Source organism: Lissotriton helveticus, chromosome 4_1, assembly GCF_964261635.1.
Source record: "Lissotriton helveticus chromosome 4_1, aLisHel1.1, whole genome shotgun sequence".
NCBI lineage: Eukaryota > Metazoa > Chordata > Amphibia > Caudata > Salamandridae > Lissotriton > Lissotriton helveticus.
In genome coordinates, this window is record NC_136063.1 from 402,192,707 (window position 1) to 402,207,097 (window position 14,391).

The 14,391-nt window shown below is 51.8% G+C and overlaps 1 protein-coding gene across 19 annotated transcripts in view; it reads left to right on the forward strand.

Moving 5' to 3' along the window:
• The window catches only part of UBR5 (ubiquitin protein ligase E3 component n-recognin 5), a 2,132,574-nt gene that overhangs the window by 615,562 nt on the left and 1,502,621 nt on the right, over positions 1-14,391 (forward strand). For all 19 annotated transcript variants that reach the window (XM_078686916.1, XM_078686920.1, XM_078686919.1 and 16 more), the window contains one exon: positions 12,857-13,054. In XM_078686916.1, the coding sequence (XP_078543042.1) occupies positions 12,857-13,054 (198 nt within the window). The remainder of the gene's footprint in view (positions 1-12,856; positions 13,055-14,391) is intronic.

Here is a 14,391-nt window from a genome sequence, read left to right on the forward strand (position 1 = left end):
CAGCTTGGACAAAGGGTTTCCTGCCTTGGGAGGTGCTAGCACCACCCCAGACAGGAATTTCTGTATTGGGTAGGACAGGGCTGAATAGAATCAGACATGCCTGGGGCACACAAGGTGTCCTTGTGCATAGGCCAGTTCAAACCGGTGCTGGGGCCTTCCAACCCCAGTCCTGGCGCGAAACTGGACAAAGGAAAGGGGGTGTAACCACTCCCCTTCCTGGTCCCACCCAGAGGAGGGACCTAGTAGGTGATCCGGCCCCCCAGATTCGAATAAGAGTGGGAGCTGTGTCCTGAGACTTCAGATCATCCTGAATCAACTTGAAACTAAGAAGACGACTGGACTTCGACATTCTGCTGCACAGAAGACTGAAGAGCATCTCCCTTGTGGCCTAGGAGTGGCCACCCTGTGAACACAGGCACCATCCAACAACTCGACGTCTGCTTTGCCGCCGCCTCCAGCCGGAGCCCGAGCCCAGAGCCTGACAAGACCCAGACTCCCAGACTTCTCACAGCCCGATCCACAGTCCCTGCAAAGAAGGGACCCGTGGAGGCACCGAGAGACGTGGGACCGGACCTCTTGAAAGACCCCCGAGAAGCTGACTGCGCAGCACCCGAGGCACCCTCGACGCTGTGCTTTGGGGTTTGAGAAGCCCCAACCTCGAGCAGCCCTTGCACCGAATATCAGCCCCCCAGCATCTCCACGATCTGCGTGGGGCCCTTTTGCACTGTGCCACTCGACGCGCCATCCCGGCCACTTGCCACGTGGCTAGCGGCCATCTTGGCGACGAAAACGACAAACTACACCGCTGGTCTGGTTGCTCCAGACTGGCCCTTGCTCTCCTAAAAAGGAGCACACGCTCTGGCCTTGCTGGTCCGAGTGAGAAGCTTGAATCACTTCCTGCGTGGCTTGCTTTAGCCAAGGCCTGTTTGCTCCAATCCCATCAGCGAGAGCCTACGTGGGACAGCTCGTGACCGACTCCTGGACGTCCTTGACCTCTTCGTGTCCACGTGGCTGCAGAGACAATCTTCACATCGCCTGTTTGCACCCGACATCGCCTGGTTCCTTCCTGGTTCCACGGTAGTCACTGGCTAGTGACTTTGAACATTGTCCCCTCTGCTTTCAGGTCTTCACCTCTTCAGATCCACCCTTGGATCCACCGGAACTCTTCACATCGAGCCGCCTGCAGCATCTTCAGCTCCAAGCACCATCGACCTGCGTGACGAAACCCGACACTACTTCGACCCTGTGCACCCGCTTCCTGTGGGTGAGGTAACTCAGCAACGCCGGTGTTCCCACACTGGTATACACCTCTAGTGTCTGTGTCTAAAGTTTCATCCTTCTAGGTCACTCGGAAGGTTCCTTAATAACTAACTTTGTAACTTTTACGCACCATTGACATTGCATTGGTAATGCGTGCACTTTCCGCACTGCACCCGAGTCCCGCGGGCCTTTCCCGACTTCTTCACTGCTAGTCCCGAACAGCTCCAGCGATTCCCCTAGGCCTCTTCACTTTCCCCATAGTGGTTCTTATACCACTATTTTAGTATATGGTTTAGGTGGCCCATAGGGCTCATCCATAATTGTGCAACTTTTGTATATTTAAACTGTGTTTTGTTTTAACACATTTGCTTCTGTGCTCATAAAGAGTATCAGGGTTATTTGTAGAAATAAATCTATATATATTTTCAATATATATCTGTGTGGTGTCCTTTCATTTGGTATTCAAGGGATTGTGTATGGTAAAACAGCTTGCTTCACATGCCTTTACAGAGTTTAGCCTAAGACTGCTTAGTCCATGCTACCCCTAGGATAGCTTGTCTATAAGGTTGACTTTACAACCTGCACCAAGGGGGTTGCTTGGCATGGTACAAGGTGATCACTAGAACTAGTGAGCATCATATACCAGGCCAACTTCTCACACTTCACATTCATTTCTTCGACATAGTGATGTTTCAAAACAATCAACAGTGCTTGTAGATACCCCGCTGAAAATACCCCCGTCAACCACTCCCTCCCACTTTATCAGTCTGGTATCCCCCAATTACCCCTCTACACTTCTCACTGTTGCCACACTTTCTCCCATTTTTTTGTGGCAGCCACTACTCTCATAAATTGTCTTTTCAACGGCGCTGCACCAGTCCATATCTTTATTCCATTGTGTCACTGTCGGCGGTTGAATGGCCCCCTAGGCCCTGGCAATATTTCTCTTACCCACCATTGCAGCCACTAGCAGCCAAATTGTTTGGTATTTAGGCCATGTCTGTTCCCCAGATAAACATAGCACATGCCACCTGGCTTCCACAGGAACTTCCTGCTCAATAACCTCCAACATAATCCGTGTCACCTTCCTCCAATACCGCTGTATGATTGGGCATTCCCACAGAGTATGGAAGAAGGTACCCCTCTGATTAAATTCCCTCTGACAATCCTCCGTGAGTGTGCACCCCAACTTGAACATGAGCATGCTGGTGGAGTAAGACCTATGCAGGATTCTCAGTTGGACAAGCCTAAACCTTGCCCTAATCGCCACCTCCCTGGGACTTTGTAACCCCTCTGCCCAGTCATCGGCCTCCAGCAAGCCCACGTCAGACTCCTAGGCCTCCCGGGTCTTTGTGAGGAGATCTGGGGAGTTATTAATTATCTTTCTGTATGTGAATGATAGTGCTTTCTCTGGAATTGGATCTAGTACTAATCTGTCCTCTAACGGGCTATATTTAGGGATCCGATCCTCTTCTTTGAGATACCTGCCTAGCGCGTGCCTCAGTTGTAGGTACGTATAGTGTTCTGTGTTTGCCAGTTGATATTCTTTATGTAGTTCGGGGAACGAAAGTACGGCCAGTCTCCGCCACACATCTCCCAGGCGTACGATAACGATCAATTTCCATTTAGCGAAACCCTGTTAGACAGGGGGTGTTTTCTATGACGTACAATGTTTATGGTCAGGACATCATTTTGAAGAGAACCGCTCTCTCCATGAGGGAAATCGGCAGCACCCTCTAGTAGACTGCATCTCTTTTTAAGTGTTCCAGCTGTGGCTCTAAATTCCCCGCCAGAAATCCTGAGTCCGTTTTGGCTATATGTATACCCAGGTATTTAAAGCTATCCTTCACCTGCAATTTGGTTTCTGCACCCAGTATCGGAGGTGGCCTGTTCGATAACATGTACAGGAGTGACTTCTCCCTGTTAATCTGGTATCCCGAGTACCCTTCAAAGAGGTTACAAATCTGCAGTAGCCAGCTTATTGTGAACTGTGGTCTTGTCGCATACAGAAGGACATAGTCAGCGTACAGTGATATTCTCTCTTCCCATTGTTCTCCCCCGTAGATGCCAGAGACCACAGGGTCCCCACTTACCCACGCTGCAAGCGGCTGGAGCGCAAATGCAAATAAAATCGGTGAAAGAGTGCACCCCTGCCTTGTACCTTTATAGAGAGCAAAGGAGCGGGACACCGAACCATTCACTCGACCCTAGCCAGGGCATGTGTATACAGCAGCTTAATCCAGGACTGGAAGTGAGGGCCAAAAACAAACCGTATCACGACCCAAATAGGTAGTGTACACTGTAGGTAGGTAGTCTATACTGTCAAACGCCATGTGGGTTTCAAGAGACATTTGCGCTGCCTCTACCCCCTGGGTTGGGCTTTACCAGGTACATCACCCCATTGCCTTGGGAATTACTACATCTGAAAAAAACAGGTTAGTGTTAGATTCCTTACCTTAGAATATCTCCAGGCGTCAGACTGGATCCGGAAGTTTTGCGTAGCAGTACCCCTGCTCGTCGGTAGGTGTCGTCTGCGGCTCAGCGTCTGTCGTCGGCATCGCCGGGATGATGTCGTCTGAGTACTTAGACGCCACCCTCGCGCGCTGACGTCCGTTTTTCTTTTTTCCGCGCCAGCAAGCGCAGATCCGGGAAGAGCGTTACTCCTTAGTCACTTTTTGACTAACCTTTTTCGATCTATTTTGGATCTTCTCGAATCGGTTATCGACTTTGGTGCCGATAGGGATGCCCGGGTTCAAACCCTGCGACGACTGTAACCGACTGATGTCGGTGACTGACCACCACTGTCTGTGCCTTTATTGCCTCTGACCGACCATGATGACAAGTCGTGCCCCGACTGCAGGGCCTTGACGTCGAAAGCTAGGCGGGAGCGGTCCCGTAAGCGACAAGATCCGGCAGTCGGCCCCGCGCGCTCGAGGTCCTGGTCCAGGAGGAGGTCGAGGGACCGGTCGCGGGGCCACAGTCATCACAGCTCGGTGAGTCGACACCACTCGTCGGGCTCAAAGTCCTCAGCTAAGTCGAGGCGCAAGAAGTCCAAGAAGCGACATCGCTTTTCTGACTCCCCTCGATGCTCACTCTACGCGGTCGGGGGTTCAGGTGACACTGCCCGCGCGACTCCGCCGGAGCCACCAGCGCCGTGTCCAGCTCCACACCCGCCGGTCCCTGGGCTGAACACGACGCCGGAGGAGATCAACACCTTCCTCACGGCCATGAGGTTGCGCTTCCCTCCGTCGGGTCCCGCCGAGGTGCCTTCGGGCCCCGCAGACCCATCTGGGAGCCCAGGTGGGCCGGCGGCTTCAGCCCCGGTGCCGTCGGGTGCTACAGCCCCGGCGCCGTCGGGTGCTTTCGGCCCCGGCGCCGTCGGGTGCTTTCGGCCCCGGCGCCGTCGGGTGCTTTCGGCCCCGGCGCCGTCGGGTGCTTTCGGCCCCGGCGCCGTCGGGTGCTTTCGGCCCCGGCGCCGTCGGGTGCTTTCGGCCCCGGCGCCGTCGGGTGCTTTCGGCCCCGGCGCCGTCGGGTGCTTTCGGCCCCGGCGCCGTCGGGTGCTTTCGGCCCCGGCGCCGCAGGGCTCCTCCGGTCCCAGCGCCGCAGGGCTCCTCCGGATCCAAGCGCCGTCTTCGGGCGGCATCGTCCCCGATCCCCTCCCCGGTCCAGATCTAGCATCGGGACTGCGCCGCCCGGTGCTGTCTTCGACGCCTTTAGGTGAGCCCTTCACTGACGATCCGGCTCCATCATTTCTTCCTGACCTACAGGAGATGGATGACGAGGGGGATTGGGAGGGGTCTGAGGACCCTCTGGCACTGCAGTGTCAGTTAAGTCAGGACTGGGCGGATGAACTTGGGGAAGCCAGTGGTCTGGCCACTTTTGTCCCGCCTCCTACCTTGGCTACGGAGGAGGGGGCTGTGTACAGTGTGGTGTTGACTCGGGCAGCCAAGGCCTTGGCTCTTGAGCTCCCAGTCGCGGACGTGAGGACTAACCTCACTGGGGTCCTCAAACCTCAGGCAAGCTCCTCGGAGCCTCTCCTGCCATTCAACGAGGCCCTCACTGACGTTCTGTTGGGCACCTGGTCCAAACCCTCCACAGGCCTCCCTGTGGATCGGCAGTGGCCCGACGCCACTGCCTGGCTCCGGGTGTCCCCAGTTTCCTGTCTGTGGACCCCACCCCTGAGAGCCTGGTGAACCAGGCCTCAACTTCCCAGAACGCATTCCCGACCGCCCCTCCGGAACGGGAATCCAAAAGGTACGACCAGTTTGGTAAGAAGCTGTTCTCATTGAGTTTGAGGTTGCGGTCTGTCAACACCGCCTGCCTTTTGGGCCGTTATTCTCACTCCTTGTGGAATACGGTTGCGGAAGTGCTGCCGCAGTGCCCGGTGGAGGTCCAGGCATAGCTAACCCAGGTCCTCGCGAAGGGAAGGGACGCAGCACGATATTCCATTCGGTGCGGACTCGCTAGGCAGGGCGATTGCAACGACGGTGGCGGTTCGCCGCCACGCCTGGCTGAGGTCCGCCAACTTTTCAGGCGATGTCCAAGCATCCCTTATGGACATGCTTGTTGATGGCCGTCGCCTTTTTGCGACAAGGCGGACAGCGCGCTGGAACGGTTTAAGGACTCCAGGGCTACGGCCAAGTCCTTGGGCCTCGGCCAACGCCAGCAGACTTGAGCCTTTCGTCCCTTTCATGGCCAAGGAAGGGGCGCCCCCTCACGTCCAGCTAGCCACAGGCCGCTGAATCCGCTTCTATGCGGTCGTGGTAACCGCCGTGGTGGTGCCGGGGGACACAGGCAAGGCCAGTCCGCATCCCCCCCCTACCCCGCAGCATCTGCCTCATAATCCTCCGAGTTTTCAGGCCCATTCGACGCCAGTGGGAGGCAGGTTCGCCATCACCTCCTAAACTGGCGCTCCATCACATCGGACAGGTGGGTGCTGCAAATAGTCTGAAGGGGCTACTCCCTCCCCTTCGAGGCGACCCCAGGACCGCAGTACCACCGCATGTCGGGGAATCACTTGCAACTTCTGCAGGAGGAAGTTACGGCCCTCTTGGCCAAGGGGGCCGTCAAGCGCATTCCTGGGCCAGAAGTAGGACGTGGCTGCTATTCCCACTACTTTCTGGTACCAAGAAGGGCAAATCGGGCCTACGCCCTATCTTGGAGCTATGGAGCATCAACGGCTTCCTCCGGAAGGAGAAGTTCAAGATGCTGACTTTGGCTTGGGTCCTAGCTGTCCTAAACCCAGAAGACTGGATTGTTGGACTTGCAGGATGCGTATTTCCACATTCCCGTCCTGCCGGCCCACCAGCATTACCTGCGGTTCACGGTAGGCCACGAGCACTTTCAGTTTACCGTGCTCCCCTTCGGCCTTACCAGCGCCCCACGGGTGTTCATGAAAGTGATGGCGGTGATCGCAGCTCATCTGTGCAGATTAGGGGTTTCAGTCTTCCCCTATCTCGACGATTGGTTGTTTTAGGCGGGCTCGCCCCAAACAGTCTTCTCCCACCTCCAGACTACGGCCGACCTCCTGCACTCGCTGGGGTTCTCCATCAAAGTGCCGAAGTCACACCTGTGTCCCTCTCAGAAGCTCCTCTTCATCGGAGTGGTTCTGGACTCAGCGCAGTTTTGGGGTTATCCCCCCGAACAGCGGAGATCGGGATATTCAGGCTCTGAGTCCGGTCTCTCAGCCTTTATCCCGAGTCTGTCAGGTTGACGCTGCGGCTCCTGTGGCTGATGGCCTCCTGCATCCTTCTGGTGCTTCAAGCCAGGTGGCGGATGCGGGTTCTGCAGTGGGACCTGAAGTTTCAGTGGGCACAGCATCAGGGCAACCTGTCCGACTACGTCCGGATCTCGGCGGGCACCGCGAGACAGTTGCAGTGGTGGCTCACGAACCGCGATTGGGTCAGCTGCAGATCTCTCTCCCTTCCCCAACTGGAGCATGTGGTAGTGACAGCGTCCCTCCTGGGTTGGGGGGGCCACATGGGAGAGAGGGAGAATCAGAGGCCTCTGGTCTCCGGCGGAGTCCCAGCTTCACATCAACCTTCTGGAGCTGCGGGCGATCCGGCTTGCACTGAAAGCATTCCTTCCCTCTGTCTGGGGAAGTGTAGTAAAGGTGTTCACAGACAACACCACCACCATGTGGTACTGCAACAAACAGGGCGGGCTGGGGTCGTGAACCCTTTATCAGGAGGCTCTGCGCCTCTGGACATGGCTGGAGCACCAGGGCGTCACCCCAGTGGTTCAACACCTGGCAGGTTCCTTGAACGCCTGGGCGGACGAACTCAGCCGCCGGTGCATGATGGATCACGAATGGCGTCTGAACTCGGACGTGGCGCAAGGCCTCTTTTGGCAGTGGGGAGAGCCTTGGTTAGATCTATTCGCCACCGAAGAGAACGCGCGATGTCATCAGTTCTGCGCGTTGGAATTTCCAAGGCGGCACTCGCTCGGAGACGCTTTTCGTCACTAGTGGAGCTGCGGTCTGTTGTACGCCTTTCCGCCTATACCATGTCTGCCCAGAATGCTGAAGACGATCAGGCGAGAACGGACCAAAGTCATCCTTTTGGCTCCGGACTGGGCACGAAGATACTGGTATCCCGAGCTACTCAGCATGTCAGTCGATCCTCCGATTCGTCTGCCTCTTCAGGAGGACCTTCTGTCTCAGCAACAGGGGACGGTCCTCCACCCAAACCTGTCCAGCCTCCACCTCTATGCGTGGAGATTGAGCGGCGGCCGTTGAGGCTATTTGACTTGTCTCCTGAAGTATGTGATATGATTCCGGCAGCCAGGCGTCCCTCCACAAAATCGGCATACGCCTGCAGGTGGAATAAATTTGTGGCATGGTGCACAGCAAAGGCTGTGGATTCTCTCTCTGCCCCCCTTTCAGAGGTTCTTCTCTTCCTTCTTTCTCTTGCCCAGCAGGGCTCTGCTCTGGGCACTCTTAAGGGCTACCTCTCTGCCATTTCTACCTTCTTGAGGCTTCCTGACCAGCCTTCTCTTTTCAAGTCCCCGATTGTAAATAGGTTCTTGAAGGGCATCACGCAAATGTTCCCTCCTGTTCCTTTTGTGATGCCTCAGTGGGACTTGAACCTTGTTCTTGCATATCTTATGTGCACTCCCTTTGAGCCCCTTCACAATTGTCCTCTTCGTCTTCTAACTCTTAAGACTGCATTCCTGGTTGACATTACCTCTGCCAGGAGAGTGAGAGAGCTCCAGGCTCTTTCTTTTAAGCCTCCTTTCCTTTCTGACCATCTGGACAAAGTTGTTTTGAAAACTCGTCCTTCTTTCCTGCCCAAAGTGGTTACAGCCTTTCACATTGGGCAGTCCATCACCTTGCCCACCTTCTTTCCGCATCTTTCCAAGGAGGAAGAGAGGCTCCACCGTCTGGACCCAAAACGTGCGCTCCTTCTACCTTGATCGCACTCGCCAGTTCTCGGTGAACGACCAGCTCTTTGTTGGTTACGTGGGCGCTAAGAAGGGACAGGTGGTACACAAACGGACCATCTCTCGGTGGGTCGTGTTGTGTATCAAGGTATGCTACTCTTTGCCTCGGAAAGGAGCCCCCTGTTGGGCTAAGGACTAATTCCACTCGGGCCACAGCGGCTACTACTGTCCTGGGTCGGGGAGTCCCCTTGCAGGACATCTGCCAGGCTGCGACGTGGACCTCGCTCCACACGTTTGCTAGACACTACTGCCTGGACAGCCAAGTTCGGAGAGATGGCGTTTTTGGCCGTTCCGTTCTCCAGGACTTTCTGATGTGATCTCGGTCCGCAGACCCACCACCGGGGTTGGTAGTCCTGGGGTATTTATTCTAAGGTAAGGAATCTAACTAACGTGTTTCTTTAAGATGCACAAGTTATTTACTTTCGGTAACGATATATCTGTAAGAAGCAGTAGTCGGTGTTAGATTCCTTACCACCCCACCCATCCTACCCGTTCTGCGGACCGATATCTAGGTTAAGGTTTTTCTCTTTGAGGGCCCTAGTTTTATGGCACCAGTGTCGGTCTCTGGCATGGCTCTGCATTCCTGGCGTGGAAAGCTATGTACAAGAACGGACGTCAGCGCGCGAGGGCGGTGTCTTAGTACTCCGACGTCATCCCGGCGACCACGACGCTGGATGCGGAGCCGCAGACGACGCCTACCGACGCGCTGGGGTACTGCTACGCAAAACTTTCCGGATCAAGTCTGACGCCTGGGGATATTCTAAGGTAAGGAATCTAACACCAACTACTGTTTCTTACAGATATATCGTTACCAAAGGTAAGTAACTTGTGCAATAGTTGCCGTCCACTGGTCAACCGGCAAATATTTCTGTTCTCTCGCCTCATTAAACATACTTAAGAAATATGGGGCCACGATGTTTGCCATACATTTAAAGAGCTCCACTGGCATACCATTGGGTAATAAAGAGGGTCCCTAAGGGCTGCAACATGTATTTTGCTAAGGGACCCCTCACCTAACTCGCACACTGTTATTGCAGGCTGTGTGACATGGTGAAATGTTGAAAACACAACATGGCACACTCACTGTATGCCATGCTGAAGTCCCTGCATATAATATATCCTTTCCCTCGAATTCTCCCTGACTGGTCCCCCTCCGTTCCCACTTGCAGCTTTCTTACAGGTACTTTTCTCATTGACTTTAGAATATAGTGTTCAGGGCTAACACAGCTTATAGCTCCCCTGCACCCGCACTCCCCATGACAGACAAACATGAACGGCTGGTGTTTTCTTGGACCTTGGCCCCGAATTACTTTAAGGCCAGAAGAACATTGCTGTAAATCATCTAAAAGTACCAATGCAGTGAATGTTTCTCCTATAGGATAACATTACCGTGTTTGAGGCTCATGCCTCGAATCGGACATCTGTGATTTTCTATTGTTTCAGTAAAAATCTATAGGGTCTAAAGTACTTACCTGATTCCGATGATCTTGGTGCCTAAAATTATATAAAATTAGTTATTTTTGTGAATTGGTCTCGAATTTCTTCGAGAGTGTCTTATTTATTGACTCTGTATGTACAATACATGCCTAACACTACTCTCTGATAAGACTAAACTGCTATCCACGCTACCACAAAGAGCATTTGGGATGATTAATTTACAGCCAGTAAGACAATAAGGGTAGTCTGGACTTTGTACATAGTGTACCTCATTTTTGTGCACTACATAAAAAGCCAGCTTCCTACAATAACTCACCATTGGCCTACTTTATCACTGTGTAGCACTGTGCAGCATGTGCATGCTGTTGAATGTGTGTCTGTACATAACATGGAGTCCTCCTGTGGACTCCATTTTGAAAGCCCGAGGCCTGCAAAGGCTAATTGAAGGTGAGGACTGCATCCCCAGATGGGACAGGTGGATTGCTGACATTCCTGAGGGCTTATGTTGAAACACACACTGGAGGAAGGCGAACAGAGCATCCCAGGAAGTTTTACTGGTCAAAGGGGCCTGGGCTCCTTGTAAGATGAGATGGTCTAATAAGCTTTATGTCTGTAGGACCAGATACTCATAGTGGGGAAGGCTTAGATATTTGAACCTTAGTGAGACACATTTCAGTGGAGTAGTTTGATCCCCGGTTACTCCCTTGGCTTGTGTTGTGGATGAGTCAGAATTTCAGGTACTGCTGCTGTTGCAGGCTGTCCATTTCACAAAAGACTGGATAGAGGAGATTGCACTTTAAAGGAGTCAACACCCACAACACTAATTTCGTGGGACCATACACTTAAACATGTGTGTCTGGAAAAGGACTATTAAAGTGAGGGGCAAGAGTTCCACAAGCTGTTTATTAACATAGGTAAGATCTCCATAATTTTAAGATGTTTCAACCTAGACTGAGACCAAGATTTGCTGGTCTTCCAGCTAGGTGAAGGACCATCATCCAGGAAGCCAAGAAAACTTGCCCTGTGCCTGGAGCACTAGCCTTGTGCCTGTTTGCTCTGGCCCGTATGTCACGTGAGGAGGACGAAGAAGCCTAGTGGGGATCTTGGTGATTGGAGCTTGGTGGGTGAAATGCAAGGCATCCGGATCAGTTGGGACCGTTACAAAAGAGAGCCGTCTGCCCTCATGCGCAAGTCTAACTTTTGTCGAGGCAACAGTGACATTCTGAGCTGTTGCCCAGTGAAGCAACATCGTTGGGACAGTCGCCCTTACCTCTGTGACTCCCTGTATCCCTGGAGTGAATCACTAGGACTGATGGGGTAGTCCCCAGTGGAAGTGAAACCGTTTGAGGTCATCGCCTTGTACCTCTGCCTTTGTTGGGGCTGTTGCCTGTGACACCATATGCCAGGAGTGGGGCCACAAGGACCGTTGGTACATTCACATGTATCGGATGAGTCCCATCAACAATCAAATGGCTTGAGCAAAAGCACTTTGCATCATAGCTGCATCTCCATCACCTTACCTCCACCAGCAATGAAGGAGAACCTATTGCCAACTGCCTCAGTGCTCCTGTCCGGATGACCGCTGGAAGGCGTGGTGTATCTCGCTTATCACCTGGTGTAGGGAGACCGCTCCTGAACACTTCTGGTAGTGGGTGGGAATGACTGGAGCTGGCCTGGGGTGCATTTTGAAACTTGCCTGAACTCTATGCATTAGCGCCCTAGCAAGCTGAACTTTCAGGGCCAAAGTGAGACTTTGTTGCGCAATGCTAGTGTAGGCAGCACCTGTGTGGTCACCTTGAGTAAACCGCCAGGAACACGTTTTAGCTTGGAGGAGGGAGAGGAAGAACTCTAGGACACTGCTTAGGAAAGAGCTAGAACGCTCGCCCCAAAATACTGTTGTGTGTATTTAGTGTGCCATAGTCTATTCTGCGTGTGTAATAAATGCTTCTTTTCTTGAATCCAGCATTTAGTTAACTGGCTAATCAGTTTATTGGGGGGGGGGGTCACTACATTTTCAGTCTTGAGCCTTTGCTTACATTGCACCTACCTCCTCCAGAGAAGACTTGGACTGTTGGACCGACGCTACCACGGAGTCAAGTGCTGATGGGGATAATATTTGGCCTAGCTGTTCAGGATCTGTTGTAGGTTGGGCCCCAGGACAGCAGGAGTAAAGTCCTCAACCCCCATGTTTGGGCTCTGTAGCCCCTGACTGTTCCGTTGCCCTCTGAAAGAGGTTGTGGCATGAGAAACCTGCGATTAGATAGGATATTCACTTGAAAGAGCTTTACCTAAGGTAAGTAAATTGCTCTATAGGCAAGTAACTAATTTTTTACCTTTACTGCTCTCCACCTTAATGTACCAATGTTAATTCTCCTTCAAGAGATCTCCATTGAAGTTTGTGAGTTCTGAATTGTCCCAACATTATAGAATTCTGGAGCAATTTTTATAAGAATATTTAAGTGTAGCAATTTCTTTTGCTATGATCAAACAAAGAATGTGAGTAGCAGACTCGTATGTGCTTCATTGGAAGGAGATACCCATTGTGGATATATATTGCTCCGCAAAGAATAGGGTTTGCATTGAAAACTGCATTTATGTAATCAAGATCACAGGTCAGTAATCCGAATACAGAGTATGATTTTCAGTGTACTGTACAATTCTGATTTGCAATAAGTTGATGATTTTGAAATGTAGTTAGTATGTTAATATTTATTTGTAGGAATCACCTATTATTCTGAGGGATGGAAATGGCACAATCTATCCCATGGCAAAAGATTGTATGGGTGGAATAAGAGATCCTGATTGGCTTGATCTACCTCCAATCAGCAGCCTTGGTATGGGTGTTCATTCTTTATCAAATCTTCCTGCTAATTCGACCATCAAAAAGAAAGCAGCTATAATCATCATGGCTGTAGAGGTATGTTGCAGAGCAAGACAATTAAATACTTTTTAAGACAGACCATTTGTTGAGAATGCTCGACATTTCATTATTTGTATTGCCTGTTTGCAGACAATTTTAATATTCCCTAATGTTAATGTTGACCAAGGAGTGTGAACATTATTATAGTCCCTTCAGTAGTATTTGCTTATTAAAATCTGTTATAAATTTTGCAGCATTCAGATAGGTCACGTGTGACATAACTTGGAATTTAGTGAACGTTTGTGTTTGTGGCATGTATAGCTGTAGAAACACATGCTGTGTATCCTTCTGCCATCCTGTGTTGGGCTCAGGTGTGTGCAAGTTGTCTTTCTTCAAAGAAGTCTTTCGAGTCACATGATCCTTATCTCCAACCATGATTAGTGATGCGCATGTGTGTCAGCTCCATTGTTAGATTTTCTCTCTGCTGTTGGTTCAGACGCCTTCCTTTGAGCTCTGGTTTGACGCAGCATGGTGATCTTGCCATGCCTGTACAGTTCTCTCTACCTGGTAGGTTGAAGAAACTGTGTATCGAACTCCAGTTCCTAGCTTTTGAGTCGGCTGTCCTTTGCTTTTGCGGTTGAACACTTCCATGCCTCCTTCCTCTCCTCCGCACCAGGGAAAGCGCTCGTAATGGAAAGTACTCCATTCCACTTCTGCCTAAAGTGTTGAACGATGTACCCCAGGACAGACCTAAATCAGGTTTGCAACCTTTGTCTGCCCCCCAGACCATCCGGAAGGCTCTTGCTTGGTGTACCTTGCCTTCTGAAATCAGAAGACTCTTCAATACTGTTGCCTTGTGACTCAATCCATGGCGCATTGACGTTCGTGGGACACTCTGGACCTGTTCAGGTAAAAGAGACTGAGGCCAAGGAGCAGGTAGAGGTTTCCTGTGCAGAAATCTAACTATCTGAGCTGGAAGAGGACTTTGACGTTGATTAGCCTCTACCCGCTCAACGTCCTTTTACAAAAACGATTTCAGTAATTAGTGATATTCCCTGCCCTCTTCACTACATCAACGCCCAGTGTCTCCCTGCTGCTGCTAGTGAACCCTTCACCAGAGTCTACTCAGGGTTTCCCTGTTTCAGGGTTTGTATAGGGATAGCCCTAGGTCTCCCTAGGACGCACCTTGGGACCCTCAACCTCACAATGACCCATGAGACTTTAATGCTGTGGACCTCCTGCGTGACACAGATATGGACCTATATCCAGCAACCCCTTCCCCTCCGAAAGATACTACTATGTAAAATGATGCACAAGCAGCCTGAGGAGAATAAAGTTCCCCATGTGTAGGAAGCTGGCTCTGTGTATACTATACCAAAATGAGGTATAGTGTG